This window comes from Siphateles boraxobius, unplaced genomic scaffold, assembly GCF_051911475.1.
Source record: "Siphateles boraxobius isolate OS27281-9 unplaced genomic scaffold, OSU_SipBor_1 12, whole genome shotgun sequence".
Classification (NCBI taxonomy): Eukaryota; Metazoa; Chordata; class Actinopteri; order Cypriniformes; family Leuciscidae; genus Siphateles; species Siphateles boraxobius.
The window spans coordinates 20,420,139-20,441,181 of NW_027508722.1; the positions used below are offsets into that span (position 1 = coordinate 20,420,139).

At 37.7% G+C, this 21,043-nt stretch overlaps 1 protein-coding gene across 6 annotated transcripts in view; it reads right to left on the minus strand.

Annotated features, from left to right (window-relative positions):
* shc1 (SHC (Src homology 2 domain containing) transforming protein 1) overlaps positions 1 to 21,043 on the minus strand; it is a 39,929-nt gene that overhangs the window by 9,494 nt on the left and 9,392 nt on the right. For 2 of the 6 annotated variants that reach the window (XM_077211068.1, XM_077211085.1), the window contains exons 3-8: positions 7,355 to 7,519; positions 5,954 to 6,024; positions 4,052 to 4,115; positions 2,915 to 3,034; positions 878 to 931; positions 60 to 111 (exon numbers count right to left, since the gene is read on the minus strand). In XM_077211068.1, coding sequence (XP_077067183.1) covers positions 60 to 111; positions 878 to 931; positions 2,915 to 3,034; positions 4,052 to 4,115; positions 5,954 to 6,024; positions 7,355 to 7,516 — 523 coding nt within the window. In that variant the 5' untranslated portion in view covers positions 7,517 to 7,519. Of the gene's footprint in view, positions 1 to 59; positions 112 to 877; positions 932 to 2,914; positions 3,035 to 4,051; positions 4,116 to 5,953; positions 6,025 to 7,354; positions 8,081 to 9,154; positions 9,355 to 16,526; positions 16,569 to 21,043 lie in introns of those variants that run through there. The other 4 variants (XM_077211060.1, XM_077211051.1, XM_077211094.1 and 1 more) reach the window with 3 other exon arrangements.

The window sequence follows — 21,043 nt, forward strand, 5'->3', positions numbered from 1 at the left end:
AGCAGTAATTTACATTTCACTTAAGGATATGACAGAATTCAATGTCAAAGTGTTTTTACCTCTTTGATTGACGGGGTCTTTGGCGACGTAGGCAACATACTCTGCTGTGTCCTGGGGAGAAATGAAATAAAAGTGGATGGAGGAGAAGAAAAGAATGAACAGGAGGACAGGACATTAAGAGAAATTAGAGCATAGACACACAGAATAAAGGGATAAGCAGAAGAAAGGAACTCTTAGTTGGAGCAGTCTATTCACTAAAGAGCAGGAAGCAGAAGAGGAAACAGTGGGAGAAATAGAACAGATGACTACAGACAGCAAGACATATGAATAAGACAAATGAGCGAGGGATGACAGAATGAGACTGAAGCTGATAGATCGTTGCGAGATGAAAATGAGGAAATGAAATGTAGGGATCTATCAGATAACCGACTAAATGATTAAAGAAAGATGTAAATAATTAAAATTAACCATGAAATAATAATTATAATAAAACTACTACTATTTAAAATAAATTAAATATTTTATTTAAATCGATAATTAACTTAAATAATTATTAATTTTAAATGAATTATTTCTAATTAAATTAAACATTTTTATATAACATTTCATATCAGCGTTATTTAAAGAGAAATGGTCAAACAATGACTATTGAAACATTTTATTTTTAAAAGCAATCCAAGTGCGTGTTGTGGACTCTGCCTTTGCATGGCCATCAGCTCGGCAAACTACTAAACGGATTTGTGCCGCAGTTGATTAAATCAACAACTGATGAGTTTAATCAATGAAATTAACAACGACGGTCAATGAATACTGATGAACATCCCTAGTAAAGACAGAAAGACAGTAGAAAGATATCGAGAGACGGGGTCTGACTCACTGGATCTCCTCCTGATGCAAAAGAGATGGACTGCATGTGATGGTTGGCGATAATCTGTAGGGAGAGAGGGATGGAGAAGAGGACAATGTGACAAAAAAAAGTGCAGTGGGCATGAGATGAAGAATGAGCAAACATTGCAAGCGACAGAGGACGAATGAAAGCAAAGGATGGACAGAGAGAAGGGGAGAAATGCGGTCTGTGGTGAGACTGCGGTCCAACATAGAGGAACAGAGCAGTTGTGTGTAGTAATTCTGCATGGTTTAGATTCATTAAGATAAACACATATTAGCAGGGCAATTACTCCAGGCCCTATTCTGGGCTCCAGTCAGCTCCCTGCTGAGCAGCCCGAACACTGATAAACCTCACTGCGCTAATGCCAAACACACTGGCGTATAACTGAAGAATTATCAGCGAGGAAAAAAAAAAGTCCTGTGGTGCAGCGGTAAACAAGCAAGAGGATATCTGTTCCTGCCGAATACGCCAACTTTACATAATCTATTGGGCCTCCGGGTACCACACTTATTTAGTTAAACGTCGACAAATATATGAAGATTAACCCCTTGGAAGACCTAATGCAGAATATTTCTAACTATGTATTATTTTATTCATATTTTGAATTTCATATTTGTATTTCTTCATTTCCCATTTAAATTTTAGTAGTTTTGACATGTGCTTTTTTTAATATTACTATTTACTAGGTTTAATTCATTCTTTATTTCAGTTTTATTTCCAGTTAGTAATTTTAGTGCTTTAAACTTATTTCAGTCAGTTGCCAAGGCAACATTTTAAAAATCTCATTTAGTCTACATGTTTCATCTAATACTGAAATTTAATTTCAATCAACAAAAATGTTTTAACGCTTAGTTTTACTTTTCAAAAATAACCCGAAGGTCAGGCAAGAATAGGGCTGCACGATTAATCGCTAAAAGATTGCGATCTTGATTCAAACACCCCCGTGATCTTATCCCTAAACGTCAACGATTCACCTGTGTCTATTAAACCATCACCTTTTGAAAGCAATTTGAAGCCTCAAATACATTGTTACGCCAGTAGGTGCCGAAAAGCGACAGTTTAAAAGATGAACTTCATTGAATCAAGAGATTCATTCAAAAATGCTGATTTATCCAGTAATGATACGAGTGAAGTCTTTATGAATGAGTCATTGAATCAATCAAATTTAAAAAGATTTATTTCAAAATTAATTTAACTTTTTTTATATATTTAGTCTGCAGCAATTAACATTTTGTCAGAACCTCTAGTAAATTAAGTTTTTTGTTTAGTTGACTACTCAGAATCATGGGAGAATCATCATCTCTACTTTTAGCCAAAAAAATTGTGATTCTCAATTTGCCAGAATTGTGCAGCTCTAGGCGAGACAAATCATTGTTTTAACACGTGTCTCAAATGTGTCTTATGTGACCACTTGCAACAAGTGTCACTGCGTGTTGATAAAGTGCAAAAAGTAAATAAAAGAAAAATAACAATTATTCCACATTCTTGGATTTCTCTTTTCAATCCACACAGAAAAATATATATTTTTTAAACCTGTATTTTAGCCCAATGGATGATTGACAAGTTTATTTGCTTTCTTAGGTTATTTAGCACTCACATTTTGTGATTAGAGCCAAACTAGTTTATACTTTTCAAGGAAATCAACATACTTGAATGGCTTGCTTATAGCGGTCTCTGCACACACTAGCACAACCAGGATATGAGAATTTTATTCTATAATATTATTTTAACATCGCAAAAATGGCAAACTTCCCGTCCTGCTGTGAAGAGCGTCTGCATGACACAGGCCGCTTTTATCATTACATGAGGGTTACAGTGAATTTCATACAGGAAAGAAAGCACCATATTAATGTGTGTGTGTGTGTGTGTGTGTGTGTGTGTGTGTGTGTGTGTGTGTGTGTGTGTGTGTGTGTGTGTGTGTGTGTGTGTGTGTGTGTGTGTGTGTGTGTGTGTGTGTGTGTGTGTGCGTGTGTGTGTGCGTGTGTGTGTGCGTGTGTGTGTGCGTGTGCGTGTGTGATGTCTAACCTGTTTGCAGTCGGCTGCCAGAAGGTTTAGACTGCTGGTCGACACGGTGAGGTTGATTGTCATTCCAGCAAACTGGAGATTACTCTTCCCTAAGATGGAGGAGAGACAACGAGAGGAGGGCTGGAGAGAGACAGAAACAGACTCCATTATTTACACCACACACCAGATTAAAAAAGTTCAGCTAAAAATTTCATGGCAAAGATGATGAAAACTAAATATTTTAAGAAAATAAATTTTAATAGGATACAAAGAACATTTTAAATAGTTTGGTCTGTCTAAGGCCTGTTTCACCTCACACAGTTCTTTTAAAGAAATGAATACTTTTTTTCAGCAATGGTGCATTCAATTGATCAAAAGTGACAAAGACATTTATGTTTCTATTTCAAATAAATACTGTTACTTGGAACTTTCTGTTTATGAAATAATCCTGAAAAATCTATCACTGTTTCCACCGAAATGTTAAGCAGCAAAAAATAAAAATAAAAAAATGTTTGTTGAGAACCAAATTAGCATATTACAATAATTTCAGAGGGATCATGTGACACTGAAGAATGGAGAAATTAATGATAAAAATTTTAGTTTTGCAATCACAAGTATAAATTGCATTTTAAAACATTAAAATAGAAATATTTTAAAGGGTAATAATATTTCACAATATTACGTTTTTTACTATATATAATAAATGCAACTAAAAATGCAGATAAAAATGCAATCTTTTGTAATATAGGCTTTACAAATTAAAGAAATGTGAAATACGAGAATGAACTACTTCCGCATGCAGTAACAGACACTTAGTATGCAGTAAATCTGCCTGAATCCAGAATATTTAAGACGTTTAAAACTACACTTAGAGACAACACTTGATCAAACCTGTGTGTGTGTGTGTGTGTGTGTGTGTGTGTGTGTGTGTGTGTGTGTGTGTGTGTGTGTGTGTGTGTGTGTGTGTGTGTGTGTGTGTGTGTGTGTGTGTGTGTGTGTGTGTGTGGAACATAACAGTAGCATTTTTACTGGAAATTGGTTAGGCCGTAGAACACTATGAGGTTTGTCAGCTGTAACTGTAACTAACAAAACTGTGAATATATTGCAAGGCTGAAAGTCTGTGTCTGAGGAAGTAAGATAAGATAAAGTGTTGAATACCTTTCTCCTTCGCTGAGCTCCTTTGGCACCTGGTACTGCCTCACACACCACTGATATTGCCTCCCTGAAATGCAAAACATACGGTTATAAACATACACACACACACACACACACGCTGGCTACATATAGTGAGGAGAACATAATCAGATTATTAGATGAGAGTTTCCATCACACTCCTTTTCATGCATTCCCAAATTGCATATGGCTGAGGGACAATTACATTAGACAAATGGCCCAGTCATTCCACTTCCTGTCATCTCACACATGCAAGCTGCCAGACATGCAAGCAAATACACCAATGTTCTTGTTCCCTTATTATTAATACCGCTATTGTTAACAAAAACTATAACAAAGATGAAAACTATTAGTAGTAAATTAATAAATAATAAAAATTTAAAAAATAAAAAATGTAAAAGCGAAATATATGAAAAGGAAACTGAAGTTATAAATATTCATTAAAATATGAATAAAGACACAACAAAATGACAGAGAATTATTTAAATCAATGATAAAAGTCTAATTTAATTACTGCCTGAAGCATGACCTTAGATCAATCAACGTATCTGTCAAAAAACAAATAAAAAAGAAGCAGCTGTTTAATTGACAAAAAAAAATGCAACAACCAAACTGTGATTGTTTTTTTTTAGTTTTAAATGTTGTCATAAGGAGAATAGGTCACAAGGCTGTCATCTTTAAAACTTGATGATACTTTGAAGTTTTGTTCTACAATGTAAACGTAAACAAATACTCTTCAGCGTCTTATTTAGTTATTTATTAAAAACGTCCGTTTTAAAAAGAAACATTAATGCTTCAAATGTTACGTTTTCAGTATGGGTGTCTGTAATTCACTTTGTAGAACAAAACGTTCAAGTATCGACAAGTTAGATTTACCAGTCTTTATTTTACTCATAAATTGAAAAACCCCATTATAAAATCTTGAGAGAACCAGTGTTGGATTAGTCTTCTTGGTTTTGATGTCATCCCTGCACCACTCTATGCTGCAGAGATGCTCAATTTGGGGGAAATCAATCTAAATACAACTGTAATATTTCATTGTAAAAATATAACAATGATAATGATAAAACTATAAAATGCCAATTCTAATATTTATGGATGTTTTAATCCATAAATATTAGAATATTTATGGATTAAATATCCATAAATTAAATATCCATAAATCCCCCCCATATCCCCTACATACACCACCCCCCCCCCCCCCTATTGAAAATCTGGAAATTGAGGGTGCAAAAAAATTGAAACATTGAGAAAATCGCCTTTAAAGTTGTCCATTTATGTTCGCGATTGTGCTGCATTCTTTTACAAAAATAAATGTTTTATACATTTACGGTAGGACATTTACAAAATATCTTCATGGAACATGATCTTTACTTAATATCCTAATGATTTTTGGCATAAAAGAAAAATTGATAATTTTGACCCATACAATGTATTGTTGGCTATTCCCACAAATATACCCGTGCTACTTAAGACTGGTTTTGTGATCCAGGGTCACATATGTGTATCCATATAAACAGATTATTCAAAGAAATGTGAGGACGGAAGAAACCGAATTGTTGTGAGAATAAGAAAATGGATGTGTATGTCATTATTTAGCATTCATCTCCTGCGTTCTCTTTCTGTCACACTCTTTGAGAGAGGGACATTAATATTTCATCAGAGGAGGGGCTTTTATCCGGACCAGTGCAAGAGAGTGTATGTTCGTGCACATGTGCATTAGGAAATGAGGAGAATGTACGACTAAATCACTCCTGTGGGACGCCGTGGATATACATACACTGGATATTTGAGAGAATATGGGAGGAAGTGCAAGGCGAGAATCAGTGTGTGTGTGTGTGTGTGTGTGTGTGTGTGTGTGTGTGTGTGTGTGTGTGTGTGTGTTACCTGGTAACCTGAGTTCTGGTGTTGAAGTCCAGTGCTCTCATTGACTGCAGCACCTCCACACAGCCCATATACTGAAGCAAAGACAAACACGACAAAACCTTCACTAAATGCACTTACTGTGCAATACCTCCAACCACAATTCAAAGCATAGAATACAGTGGAGTGTTGCCCAGTTGCCTTGGGTCTAGATTATTGGCTTGGCAACACATCTGTAGTGCATGTGGTTAAGTGTGTGTGCATGCGCGTGTGTGCAGTTTATGAGAACTGATGCTTTAATTATGAAGCACTAATCAAATAAAGAAGTTCTCAATGTAGTTGCTGCCCATAGACTTGGATTCATCTGAAAATGCCACACATTAAAGAAAACAATACATTAAGCATATTAAACAGACTGTTTTACTGAGAGAATTGAAACGCAAAAGAACTCCAAGCTGTTAACCAACCTTTGTCAAAATTAGGGCTGCATTATTAAAAAAAACATTGCTGTTTAGACATCAAGGCAAAAAATGTAATAATAAATATATTTCCACAAAGAAATCGCAAAAACTACAGTCTTAAATGCAATCCCCTTTGTCTTCAAATTAATGTTTTGCCCAAACTCTTCAAAGATTTTTACATTTCTGTATGACCATTAAAAGAACAAAGTTAGGCTTCTTTCTTTGACCAAAAAGTTTAAGTACAAATAAAATTAAATTTGAATGATTTTCTATTAATTGATCTCAGTCCACATTACATTCATATTTGTTTTAATAAATGAATATTATTGTTGTTGTTATTATTATTATTTTAATTATGAGGAGGAGGAATTGATTTTAACAGTATAGTAGTAATATTATAACGTAATTAGAGAATAAATTAGAGATAAAAAGAAAATATAACCACTGTTTTGCTTAAGCAAATCTCACCGCCATGATACTAGGATGTTCTGGGCTGTGTCTGAAATCGCCCTCTAACACTGACTTTGGTAGCCTGCTTCCATGATTACTTACATATGACTTACGAGCTGTGTGCAATCTTTTGACTGTTCTTTTGTGTGGGTCTGTTCAGGGCTGTGACTAGTTCACACTTAAATCTTAACTTTAATCAAAATTAAGCACTTGCAGTGTGAATGTAGCCTATGATATCCAGTACCACAGATGTGACTCAGGTCTCTTGTTCAGTGTAATTCTATAAGATATCTTTGTCCATTTCAAAATCAACCACTTGCGACACTACACCTCTCCTTAAGTTGCTTTTGAGGTAAACATTGTGTCAGTAGCACAAACAGTTTGTTAAGAATTATACGGCAAAGATTAATACTTAAGTTTAGGAGTTTGTTCTAGTACAGTATTCATCACTAATTACATCAATAGAAAAAGGGAAAAACGGAAACCCAACCCAAGACCCATACATGCATCTTACCCTGACAGCGTAAGAGACCCCACTGGTGCTGACCACATTGTCCGAGTGCAGCCAACCTCGGGTGGGCTTGTTGACAAAGGAGCCGTGCCGTGTCCACTCGTCTCCGACGAGCTGGCCCCCTTCAACACGGGCCCTCCGCGAGGCCCCGCCCAGCCGGTTCATATCCTGTGGGGGACGAGGAGGAGGAGATGGGGCTGTTAGAGAAAGGAGAGGAAGAAGAGGAAGAAGAGAAGAGCTGGCGGCGGAGGTCCTAGTGTCTTCCGGAGACTCTCCCAAACCTCCCTGACCGCCTGGCATGCTCGCTGGCCTGCTGGAGGCCTTCAGGCCTGGGAGCAGAGTGGAAGACACGCCCAGCCGTAGGGCTCCCATCTTGGGGAAGAAAGAGCAGAGGGTTGTGGGGCTGTTCTCAGCCTGCCGTGGAGACGAAGGAGGGAGGATGGGGGTGAGGGAGGACGAGGAGAGAGAAGGAGGGATGCCAGGAGGGGTGAGAGGAGTGAGAGGAGCAGAAGAAGGGAGGGAGGGATTGGACGCCGTCTCGTCTGTTGAACTGAAGGAGTCGCTCCTGAAGGGCGTGTATTTGGTTTTGGGGACGAGCTCCATGATGTCTCAGCCGTCTCAGTGTCCACTAAACGTCTTTAAATGTCTTTCTACGTTGCTCTATCGCAATCAATAACTTGTCTTCCCTTGTCTTTTATAGTCCTCTTTTTCTCTGCATCCACTGATTCCTTCATCATCGCACCAGAGAGATGACAGTGTGCTGACTGTTTAGTCCGGAAAGTATCAAAAACAGGATGTGAAAAGACGAATGATGCAAAAAAAGTAAAGTTTTCTGCTGTTGTCATACACAGCGTGTAGAAGGTTTTGCATCAGATCTCAAGTCTGCATAGAGCTTCTTAGGACACTATGAATCACTTAATATAGTATGATTGTCATGAAGTTATTGGTATATTTATAAAAGTGTCTTAGACACAATCCATCTCAAAAGATGTTGTGTTTTATATGCATGCAATTGTGTTTATGTGTGTGTTCATTGTCTTTGCATGTGCAGGGCTCCACTTTACAAGCTCTTGTCTGACAGACTCCCATAAAAAGCATATTAGCTGCAGCTGAGACTTTGAGAGAGGAGGCTTCCGTCAGACAGACGGATCGATAGAGTGAGAGGAAGAGAGCGGGAAGAGATGGATGGAAAATGCTAAAGTACTGATCCAGTGAATGTGGATCATTTAATGATGATTCAAACTGCTTCGCTCACTGACGATAAGACCGGCACCGATCAACATAATCCTCTTCGTTTGGTTTAAAGACTTAAGTTAAGGTGTTAAAAAGATGTACACCAGGGATCTTCTACAGCGGGTCTGTGACCCCTAGGATGTCCGCTAACTACAGTGTGATTTGAAACAATCCTATTTTAGTGAAAAAAATTTAAATATACATACAATATTAAGCTAAAGTGCAGTTAAATGTTTAATTTTTCTTTCAACATTAAAATGTATTAAGTAAATCTATAAAATGCTATACAAGTTGATTTTCTCTGTATCTTCATAATGATGATTTTTATGGGTTTCAATAATCAAGGTATATTAATATGAAACTATACACGTTATTATAGGCTAGGCTTAAATTAAACACTTAATTCCGTACAATAATAGAGGGCCTAAAAAGTTTGAAGACCCCTGATTTGCGCTATACAGCACCTAGATTACATGAAGTCTAAGTACATGCAGGTTTACTTATACCGCAAGTCTAAATCTGCCACCTAACTTCCTGTCACATCTAAGAGCGCTTAGCGCTGACACATACCCATCTTTTCCCGTCACTCCCTTTCCCTCTTCCTCCAGATGATTTTGGGACCTCTGTCGCCAAGCCGAGCTCTATCCTTATCTCTCTCCTCCTCTTCCTCTCGTTTTTTCCAGATCACCTCAGGCTGCACTGCTTTTGCGCCCTCTGCACTCGTCTCCTTGAGTCTATCCTCCTCTCTATCCTTCCTCTCCTGGAATCCCTCCCTCAGCCTCCACACTGTGTATTCCACAGCGTTCCTCCGCTCCTCCTCCAGCTTCTGCCTCTCCAGCTCTCTCTCCCTCTCCAACACACTCGCTCTCTTCTTCCAGATAATCTCTCTCTCCTCCACGCCCCCTCCCTCGTCTTCTTTCCCGTTCTCCAGGCTGTCCTGCTACTCCTTCTTGCCTTAAAAAAACACCTGAGCCTCTTTGTAATCTCGCAATAATAAACTAAATGTATATTATACACAGATAACTAACCCTGATAAACAACAATTTGTAGAAATATGATTTAGAAAAGGACCAACTAGACTTGGAAAGCCCTGAAACAGTTAAGTCAAAGATAAATATGGCTGTATAGAAGACAACGTGGGTTCGAGCACCATTTAGAGAACCACTGATTGTTTGGTGTGATCTGTGAAGAAGTTAAATTGTGGCAATCCAGCTGCAAGGGAACTATGATGTTCCTAAAATAAGCACGTTCCAGCACTGTCAGGGTGATGATAATGAGACCTGATTGGCCAAATCTTAAGTACCGCCTCCAGAGATATGCTCATTAGATGCTAACTGGAAAATCAATCAGTCGCTCATTAGCCTAAATGACACCTCAAGATCAGGAAAACAGTGTTGGATGGAGCAGCTCTTTATAGATCTGTTTCCTGAGTGAAAACCTACCCTCTAAATGTCACTTAGCAAAGTCAAACACAGAATTTAACCACACCAATGCACTTCCCCAGTGTAAAGCACTTTAAAAACAACTGATAGAGCCGTAACAGTCTTGTAACCTCCTACAGTACTGAGCTAACACACCAGGGTAACTCTAAACCTCACAAATGATTAGCATTTGTAGACCATTAAGAGTTTCTACTGTTGCTAAGAACACCAGTCTGTTGCAAATCCAGCCAACTTTGGTCAAATCCAGTCTTGCTCATTTTATAATGGTTTTCACTGCATATATTTTGCATAAACTACCACAAAACAATTTGAACTTCAATTGTCGTGGCTTACTTTGTACGTTCGGGTGTTTTTGATTTTTTGTCTTTTTAGCATCAGTGTGTGACCACAAAGAAACCTCAGGGCTGAAAAGGGAAACTGTGTCTTGCCTCGGATGTGCATGAACAAATGCAACACTTTTCAAGTTGTTCCAACAGATGTGACTGGCAGTCAAAGACAACAAGGCAGTCCCTATTACCTCAGCTGGAGTACAACAAGACCAGAGGGACCCGGGGGATTTATGTGCACTGCACTGCACTGCACCTACAAAGCATCACGTTAGTGGTGCTATTGGGCCATTCTTGCAGAGAAATTTCTCATAGAGCACCTGTAAAGAGAACCGCTCGGACCCGATTGACAAAGCACAAAAGTTATGGGCCTGTGCTTCAATTTCGTAAACTATATCACAACGACATGGCACAGAATCAGTACTTTAGCACTGTAGAGCTCACTGTCTCCAAACAGTGTTGCTCTTTTTTTTGTGCACTTACACAGAAGTGTCCAAGCTGTATTTAAGAGTTGCTCATCGTGTCATGAACTTTATTGACGTCAACACAACATGGGTCAGAAGTAGCACAGTGTTTAGGAGAACCTGTACAGAGAAGTAGAAATCAAGCTGACAATATATATATATATATAAAAAAACATTTAAATAATATCAGTAACAGTTTAACACACAATACACAATGGTAACCTAGCTTGGGTGTAGCACCTGTCGGTTATGAATATGGCAATCCCTGTTTTTTATATGACGAGTTGTTTCAGAATCCAGTAAACATGAGTGAACGAGTCGCCAAATCAACACTGGCTGAACTGTATCTAAAGGTTGAGAGGTTCCTGTTCATCTGAAGTAAAACCAAAGGCAAGTAAACCAGCCACATAGAGAGACTATTGTCAATCACATATGTACAGTAGCAATCAGACTAGCTTCCCTGTCTTTAAGACATTGAGATAAGCCGCTTGATCACATAATCATAAAGGTAAATCGGATGTTGAATTAGTGCAGTTAAGCTCCAGCACAGATGGCAAAACCTGAGTTAAACTACACCATTTTCAATTAACATTTTCAAATGATAACATCATAATTCAATGATATTGATGGTCAGAGAAAAAAGCCAATATTAGATATGGCAAATCTGATTTAGAGATCGACTGAATAAACAAAAAGTTTTAGAGAAAGCGCCTTGAACCCTCATAAGGTCCGAAGGTTCGACTCTTTCCTAACACTGACGAGATTGAACTTAAAGTCCGATTTAAAGCGTAACTTGGGACACTGCAACACACTTGCACTGAAGTTACACAAGACAAAGCGTGAGAACTTAACATGCCAATGAAACTGTTGCCATGGTAACAGACTGAGGAAAAAGTGTGAGAGACAGAGTCATAAAAGAACCCAAACAAAAGCCAACAAGTTTCGCCAACACAAAACCTGTCGACTCTCTCCGTGTCCAATCAAGAGAGCTCAGAGCCAGCGAGAATCGATGTTCTGCAGCCAGCGCTGGCACAGGACGGGACAGTCCAGCTGCTGCCACCACCAAAACCTCACTGGTGATTGGTGTTGACACCAGAACGTAGAATGAACCAGACACGCATCCGAACATGCACAGAGCGCAGTTGTGGCACCATACCAATGAGGAAATCAAATTTTAATCAAGAGTGCACACGCACTTAAGACAGACTCGTGCACGCTTCCGGGCTAAAGACAGCAGAACTAGAAAACACTAAAAAGTCCTCCTGAAATCTATAAAATATCTATCTATATATTCAAAGCACCTTTTTTATACACTACAAATAAAGACATCTAAATATTTTGCATAATAAAAACCTGATTTTTGTCTGCATAACTTTTAAGTAACACCAAAAACATTGGTTCAATAACAGACAGCACTATGTACATTAGAAATATAAGAGTTTGTGAGCTGCCATCCAAAAAAGTCAAAGTGAAAGAATTTAAGGAGCTTTAAAGAGGTTTTTTGTCCTCACAGTTTGGTTGTTGCAGAATGAAAAAGTAATATTTTAACCCCCAAGTCCTTGGATTAAAAAAAGAGAGTGAGAGTGCCACATTTTATAGGTAAAACCGAATGACCTCCATGTTCAAATCATAATCACGTTAATATTTAAATAGTGTCACACAATCCTCCTCCTTCTCCTCTTTCTCCCTCACTCGCTTTCTGGCTCAGTCCCCTCCCTGAAAGACAAAAACAAGCTCTTTTCTCTTATCCGTTTCTTGGGTTCTCTTCAAAATCACAAAGTCACGCCAGTTCCCTCGTTTAGAGTGAGTCTCGTCCAGCCTCACTTCTGTGGAACGTCGTGATGAATGGCACAGCGGTCTTCTTTTGTCCTCTCCTTCCCCCACAGTCTCTCATCCTCTCCTCTCTCCACCTCCGTCTGTGTGTGAGGAGCGATGCAGCCGACTGTCCTCTATTCTCCTCTCCTCCCTGTCTGGTCTATCGCTCTCACTCTCTCTCTCTCTCTCTCTCTCACTGATGCTAGCGCTGATTCCGTTTGCACTCCTGCCCCCTCCGTCTCTCTCCTTGGCAGCATCAGTCATCTATGCATTTATGAGATTGTGCATGCATGCACAAGCAGCCGAGCACCTCTCTCTCTAATGCGCACAATTATGATGGGGGCTGAGAGAGAGAGAGAGAGAGAGAGAGAGAGAGAGAGAGAGAGAGAGAGAGAGATTCACGGATGAAGGGAAAAAGTCTGCCCTCAACGCTCGTACAATGGTAACTTAAGAGCAGGCGAGTTGTAGGCTACTTCTTGATTTACCATAATCTTCCACAAAATTACACTTTTCCCCATCTTCCTGACACTTTAACAGGATTTATCACCTAAAAATGTATCCCTCATTATTTACTCACCCTCATGTCTTTCCAAACGTGTATAACTATCTTTATACTGTGGAACACAAAAGACAGGTATTCTGAAGAACTGTTTTTGTCCATTCACTGAAAGGCAATGGGGTCCAAAACAAAACAACATTGGGCCCCGTTGGCTTTCATTATGTGAAAAACAAAAACTGAAAATTATTTTGAAATGACATGAGGATGAGCAAATGATGACAGAATTTTCATGTTTGTGGGAACCAACCTCAACCACATCAATAGACCAATGCAAAAACAAAATGCATGTCAAATGGTACATCCTCAAGGTTATCTTAGTGTACTAGTTTACACGTTCAGATCAACCATGCAATAAGTGTCTAATCGATGTGTGCAAATAACTAGAGGGTTGATTTGTTATTCATTCAGTCGAGTGACCTGAATTCAGGTTTATGGGGAAGAGTCAGCCGAACTACAAATCCCAGAGTGCACTCTGTTCGCATTCTTGCTTTCTAAGGACACAGGGGACTTGCAAATGCTGCAAAGGTGCATCGATTCATTTTTTTCTGCTGCTTCTTCCCTGTCATTTCTCTGTGCTGAAATGTCCGTCAGAAACGTCTGGAGGGAGGGAATATTCGAGCTTAAACATGGTTGCATCATGGTCCTTGGCTCGAGGGCATGGGCATGTCTGGCAAGCACACACACTCAGAGCAGACAGGCGGAGGGGGAGGGAGAGAGAGAGAAAGAGATAGAGAGTATGCAAAACACAAATATAGGAAAGAGAAACAGCTAGACAAATCACAAGAAAATAATTAATGCAGACAACAGGGTAATCAAACATGATCACATCAAAAGGACAACAGATTCAATTACACTCATTTAAATTTTAAGACAACAGACAGACAAACATGGCAGGGCTCAATAATAAGGAAGTGTTTTAAGACTTTCTGTAAAAGAACTTTCACTTGCAATCTCAAGCCAATACATATTATGTTTATTGGGGATGTGCATGATTTAAGCTTTGGAAACTGTTCTTGTGCTGATGTAAATAGGTCACCAAGGTAAAGTTATTTAGATGCCTAACATAGATTAGGAATTGTCTAAATTGCAACAATTATTGGTGAAAGTTAGGGATGAACAATATATCAATACTATATCTTATGAGCCAATATTACAAACTATGTCTTTATAGCCATAGGTCGATATTGTATTTATTTTATTTTTTGTCTTATTTTTTAAAGGGTTAGTTCACCCAAAAATGAAAAAAAGAAAACTCAGTCATCAGTTATTCAACCTCATGTCGTTCCAAACACTTAAGACTTGCGAGACAAATTAAGACATTTTAAATGAAATCTGAGAGCTTTCTGTCCCTCCGTTGACAGTCCATGCAATTACCACTTTGACAATTAAAAAAGTTCATAAAGAGATCAATATGAATCAAACCGTTCAGTCCAAATTTTCTAAGAGTATCAAATGCTTTATTTGATGAACAGATTTAATTTAGGCTTTTATTCACATATAGACATTGATCAGTAGACATAAACAGAAGGTCAAATGAACTTGCTTAATGGAAGCTCAAACGAGCTGCATAACACAAGAATGAACCTCGTTGGTTCTCGCACGTTAAGCAAACTTGCTTGAGCTTTCTTTTACTATTACATATGTGTGAGTTGATGAATGTTTATATGTGAATACGGTAAAAGCATAAATTAAATCTTTTCACCATATAAAGCGATCGTGTCTCTTCAGAAAATTCATATGGATTAATTTTACAATCTCTTGTCTTGACTCTTTATGATCTTTTTGAAGCGTCAAAATTGTAGCTGCGTAGCTGTCATTTGAGGAACAGAAATCTCTAATATTTCATAAAAAAATCTCTTATCTATTTGTGTTCCGAAGATGAACGAAAATGTTATGGGTTTGGAACGACATGAGGGCGAGTAACTTTCATTTTTTTGTGAACTAATCCTTTAAAGGTAATTTAGTTTTCCTTTGCCATCGCTCCTTTAATAAATGAGTTTTTAAAAACACTAATAACAAATGCAAAAAAAAATAATCTTTAGCAGATTTCTAAATAAATATATTATAATATATAAATATCAGTCATTTATCGATTATGAGCCATAACATGATAATACAGCTTGTCAATATTGGCCAGAATTTCCTAAGGGAAAATGTGATGACAGGAGTCTAAACAATAAAAACAAATAATGTTTTGAACTATATGCAATAAATAAACAGATTTAAAATAAAACATTGTTTCCAAATATTTTCTCACACAAAAAAGGTTTATATATATATATATAAAACTTGGGGTGAGGCAAGCAAAAAAAAAAAATCTTATTGTTGAGCCCTGTGAGAGCTGCACATTTTAAATGTGAGAGATAAACAAGAACCACACTAAAAAAATTAAAAAAAGGTTCAACATGAAGATTTTTTAATCATAATGCAAGCTTATAATTTTTTTTTTTTTTTATATCTCTCCCAAGAGAAACCCAAAAGGAACCCAGAGCAGGTAAGAAATACAATAAATCCAAGCTTGAAGAACAAACTCCCGCTTTAATTTACAATTCTGGTGCCATGAACCCAAGATCTCTAACACATTTAGATATGAAAAAGCAAATTCATGCCTCAGAAAGAATAAGAAAGAAAGGAATAGGCGAGTACACGTGTGGGAAAGTGAAGATCCAGAAACCCATCCCATCACCTGGTGCATTTTGGGAGTGTATCCCTTGGCATAGAGGCTGATGATTCTCATTAATGACAACATGAAGGCATTTTACCTCCTAGATACCCACAGAACGGAAGGACAGGAAGTGAGCTAACACAGAGCAATGCAGAGCCAGGCATTATGGTAAATCTAATGACCTACATTTTCAACTCCCTGCAGAAACAATGTTGTGTATAAAGCACAGTGCGCGTGCATGTGCGGAATGCAGTAAAAGATATTCATAGATGGCACTAGATGTTCTCTTCTGACCTGGCTCACTGTACTAAAACTTTCAAACTAACTTTTGTTGCCATGTAACTGCAAAGAACAGACTCCTAGATCATAATAACCAAAGCCAATTTTAACCATCAAAAGTGCAGCATTATTCAGCACAAGGCTTGTAACTAATTAACAACTAGTTAATCAAGGCAAACAAATTCATGTAATTTCACCTAAATGTTCAATGACAAATATTCCTGTCGGTTGGATCTCCGACTAAGTTATAGCATATGGCAAGGTTTATAAGTTAACCCACTGACTTCAAAACAAACTCAGAAGTGTCTGAAATGTGTCAGGTTTTTCGGTAATGTATGACCAGCCTCCATGCCTCAGGATACGTACGTGCAGGTGTGTTTGGGAACGCTTACCACATAATCCATTGGAAAACACTCTTTTGTGTGCCACTTTTCCTAGAAAGTGCATGCAAATGTATATATTAGCATGTTCACACGAAATCACATGACACATCAGCAAAGCCACCAATCACAGCAAGCCTTTGATTAGCCTGAGAGGCAAAATCATACAAAAGAAATATTTGGCATTAAAACATTCTGGTGTTGCGTTAGGTAAGCGTTTATGTATGATTCAATCAAGGATTATTACAAACGACTTTCTAAATTAGTCGCTCTTCTTTGGAGAAAAACATCACATGGCAGTAAACCGAATTCATTTGAGCCAATTCCCAAGTGCATCTGGCTACAACTGATATTGTTTGATTGTGCACGCATGCATGTGCGTTCAAGATTAAAATATACCTCCCAAAAAAAGAGAAAAGCACATTAAAGAAAGTCTGCGGTCGTGCTCAGACAAACCATGGAATGAAAGGAATGACCAGGCAGGACGGGTAATGGGCATGTATGCTTGTGTCTCCAATACACAGCAGACTGAATCGGTGACAGTGCGCACATGTTCCAGCCTGCTGGGAGTTGGTCAGACCAGGTAACATTCTTAAAGCAGACTCCCAAAATAGAACTGTTCCTGCGGTAAGTAACCAATGGCAACTCCTCTGGAACACTTTGCGTTACTTTGGTAACAATGCTTATCAATGATACTGCTCTGCAGAGCACACAAAAATAAAAAATAAAGCATTGTGCGTGGGGTGCACTTCGAACCCACATTCACACTCTAACAGACGTGAGACTTGGGCAGAGGATGAAAGGCAGCAGACTCATTTGACTACAATAATTTAAAGTTTTTAATTAGTGTACAGAAGATTGATAAACAGTTAGTTCGTTTTTTTATTATTATGATATTCTGTACACTACTGTAATTAGAGCGGGATTAGTGTCACAGAGGCTAGTTTGGTTCATATTGCAACTTATTCCAGGAAAAAACCACCAACTTAGATTGACTAATATGTAAAGCGACTGGTCATGTTTTTTTGTTTTTTTTAGTTTACATCCTAACCAGGTGTGATGGGACAAGTTTCCAGTAACCAATTATCATTAACAAAAATACAATGAAAACAAAAACTGCGATTGAATGAGTGACGTTAACTGAAAACAACTATTAATTGGAAAAACTGAAACCAAATGCATTTTTTTGACTTAAAATCTAAGTAGAATAAAAATTGCAACAAATTAATTTTAGTTTTATTGTTTGAAACAATAGTTATTGTACAGGTTTCAAATTTCATAACTTGCTTTCATTAAAGCTGCAGAAGATAGATTTATTGTTTAAAAATGAACTAAAAAGTATATTACTGACAATGGTAATTCATTACTGTAAAGTAATAATAATGAATTATAATTTATGCTGTTGGGTTGGATTTCACAGAAAATGTCAGTTTGATGTCAATTGTTTTTGCATGCTTTTTGTTAACTTTTATTTTTTTTTAATTGTAGTCAGGGAGTCAAAAAAACAGTGGAAGACAGTTTTTTTGTGCAGTATTTTTTATGCTTTTTCTTTTCTTTTGAAAGGGGGAGAGTTGAAGAGGGAGACGTGATATTTGCACTAAGAAAATCATGTCCTGTAAGCACATGTACACCGTCACGCCGCAAACCAACATATTCATTTGTGCAGCTGAACCCAACTCAAGTAATCACCAAACGGTTCCTCCACTAGAAACTTGTATTTTATCGCCTCAAATCGCTATAGAGCCAAATCCAAAGAGCCAAATTGAATGATGCTACACTTAAATTGCATCAATCAAAATAAACTGAAAAACACAAAAAATCTAATATAAAACATATTACTAACTAACTAACTAACCAAAACTTAGCTATTTGAAAAGGACAAACTAAACCTAAAAATAAAACAGAAATTCTAAATTTAAAACTATAATAACCTTGCAGTGACAAGCAACTTGTCTTGCCAATCCCACGGGTACACAGTTCTGCATCAGCCCGAGGTGGACTGTTGATTTAAGGGGAAGGTGTTCATGTTTGCATTTCTCTTTCTGGGAGTGGACAGAGGCCCAACATAGCCTGAGTTTTTTCTTTGCAGTCCATAATAACAGGGTTGACCGGAGGACTCAGCTGAAGTACACTGAAGCTCAATGTTTCAGACTTAGCAGCCCATACATGTCCCTGAAACCGCAATTTCTTAGTCATAAAAGATTAGGTAAAGACCTGGAGACGCAAGTAATTCCACTTTCTGTCTGACTCAGCAGACCTAACCTGAGTCCTCTGACCCAGGTGTGACCTCTGCGGGATCATGGGAAGACTGGGTATCTAATGCAAATCATGACAGGAGAAAAATTCTCAACTAAAAAAAACAGAAGGTTTCCAAGTGAAACAGGAAAACAACATAAAAAGCCCCAGTGAACTTTTATATGTGGTTTCATATTGGTCGTATGATATATTTGATTCTCTCAGACATGCATACTATATGAAAAGCCCATCTTTCTCACACACAAACACACACACAGGTGTCCTGTTCACTTTAACTAGGCTACATACTAGAACTATTAGCAATTCCAGAAAACACAATAGTCTCATGGTTCTCGCTGTCACACACTGACACGATTACCAAGATAAATACTGTACATCTATCAATGCACAGCTATGTGACGGCATAAATAAGTCTACAAGATTAAAGTCATTATGGCATGAATTGTGGGAATTTTAGGATTAGATTATCATTCACTCAGGCTTCTAGACTACAGAAGTGTGAGCTGTCTATTTTAGGACTCTCTGCCGCCTTCTCTCTTTTCCAAGTACTACCGCAGTCTTTCTTGCTTAAATACACAGTGCTGACGCTTCCTCAAACACCAACTTCCACTCTCTTTCAGGAGAAAATAGATCTAAAAAAAACTCACTGTTCTGTTTAGCCAATCTTAAAGAACTGCTAGATCACACAAAACATCTTGTTCTTTTTCACTTTTCTTTAAAGGTCCCATATTGTCAAAAAGAAATTTCCTGGCTTTTTTCATGATAACAGAGGATTAGGGCTATGTAACTACCATATAAGTTTCAAAACAGTTAATCCACAGACAAATGCACACAGCCTGCATAAAGTTGCTGTGTCTTTTCACGAGCCGTTGTGACTTTCGTAAAAATGTGATATCAGAACTACTCAGTAAATATTAAAATTCAAAACAACTGTTTTCTACTTTAATACATTTAAAAAAGTATTTTTTTCCTGTGATGGCAAAGCTGAATTTTCAGTATTATTACTCTAGTCTTCAGTGTCACATGATCCTACAAAAATCATTCTAATATGCTGATTTGCTGATCAACAAACATTATTATTCATGTTGAAAACAGTTGTGCTGCTTCATTTTTTTTATGGAAATCTGAATATTTTTTGGATTCTTTGATTAATCCAAAGCTCAAAAGAACAGCATTTATATTAAACAGAAATATGCTGTGTCCTTCCTGAAAAAAATATTAATTTCTTTCAAAAAAAAAAAATCTTTCTGAAACCAAACTTTTGAATATTTTTAGTTTTCCCATGCACATATGAAATTTTTTATTTGTGCATACGCAAAAGTCTCAGGCTTTCTTTCTGCAACTTTTCACCTTTTAGTAAAATGTGTGTAACCCTGAGTGACCAATAAAGCGTTGTGTACACAGTTTATTATACAGTTAAAAAGAATAAGTATGTATTAATAATATGCTACTTTAAACACAAATGCAAACACAAATACTGTGGCACTATAACAGATCAAAATGGGATTGATCTTAGACCAACCAAATGCTAAAACGAGCAACAAAATACATGATTTGCATTAACTGATTTCACAAAGTAGGTCAAAAATCTACAAAATTTTTATTCACGATTATCCCTGGATCATTATCAAAATCTCAATAGGGAAAACATTTGCAAGCTCACATTACCAAATGCCTGAGCATCAGCGACACAAGTGCAGGATTTGAGAAAACAGCATGTGTGTCTCTCGCAGTGGGTATGCCACGTGTGAGTTTATTCAAGAGTGAAACCATTTGGACAAAAAGCTGTCGCATCCTGGGGAGGGGGTGGGGGGGGGTGGTGGTTGGGCAGGGGTTTGGGGTTGTGTTAAAGTTCAAAGAAAGCACGAACAGCTCATCAGGACTGAGCAGGATATCAGTGATATCAGAGAAGATCCCACCACTGGAAGTAGTCAGGACGAGTCATTGTAACACTCCTCACACACCCATCACACACACAACTCACACACTACTTTTAGAGTGAATTTTAAAGGGACATCATTAAAATTAACATCGTCGTCATTTATTCTTCCTTATGTCATTCTGAGCTGGTATTATTTTCTTTCTTTCATAAAATGTTCCAGTCTGTGTCAGAAAGTGCTAAATGCTCTCGCGGTACTTTGATGCCGTACACTGATCGGTCTGCGCAGTGCCACTTCAAGTCGAACACACCTAATGTCTTCAACCTATGCAATGGATTAGGTAGGCTAGCCATTCATTTCAAAATATAATTAACCAAGGGTCCAAAAAATAAA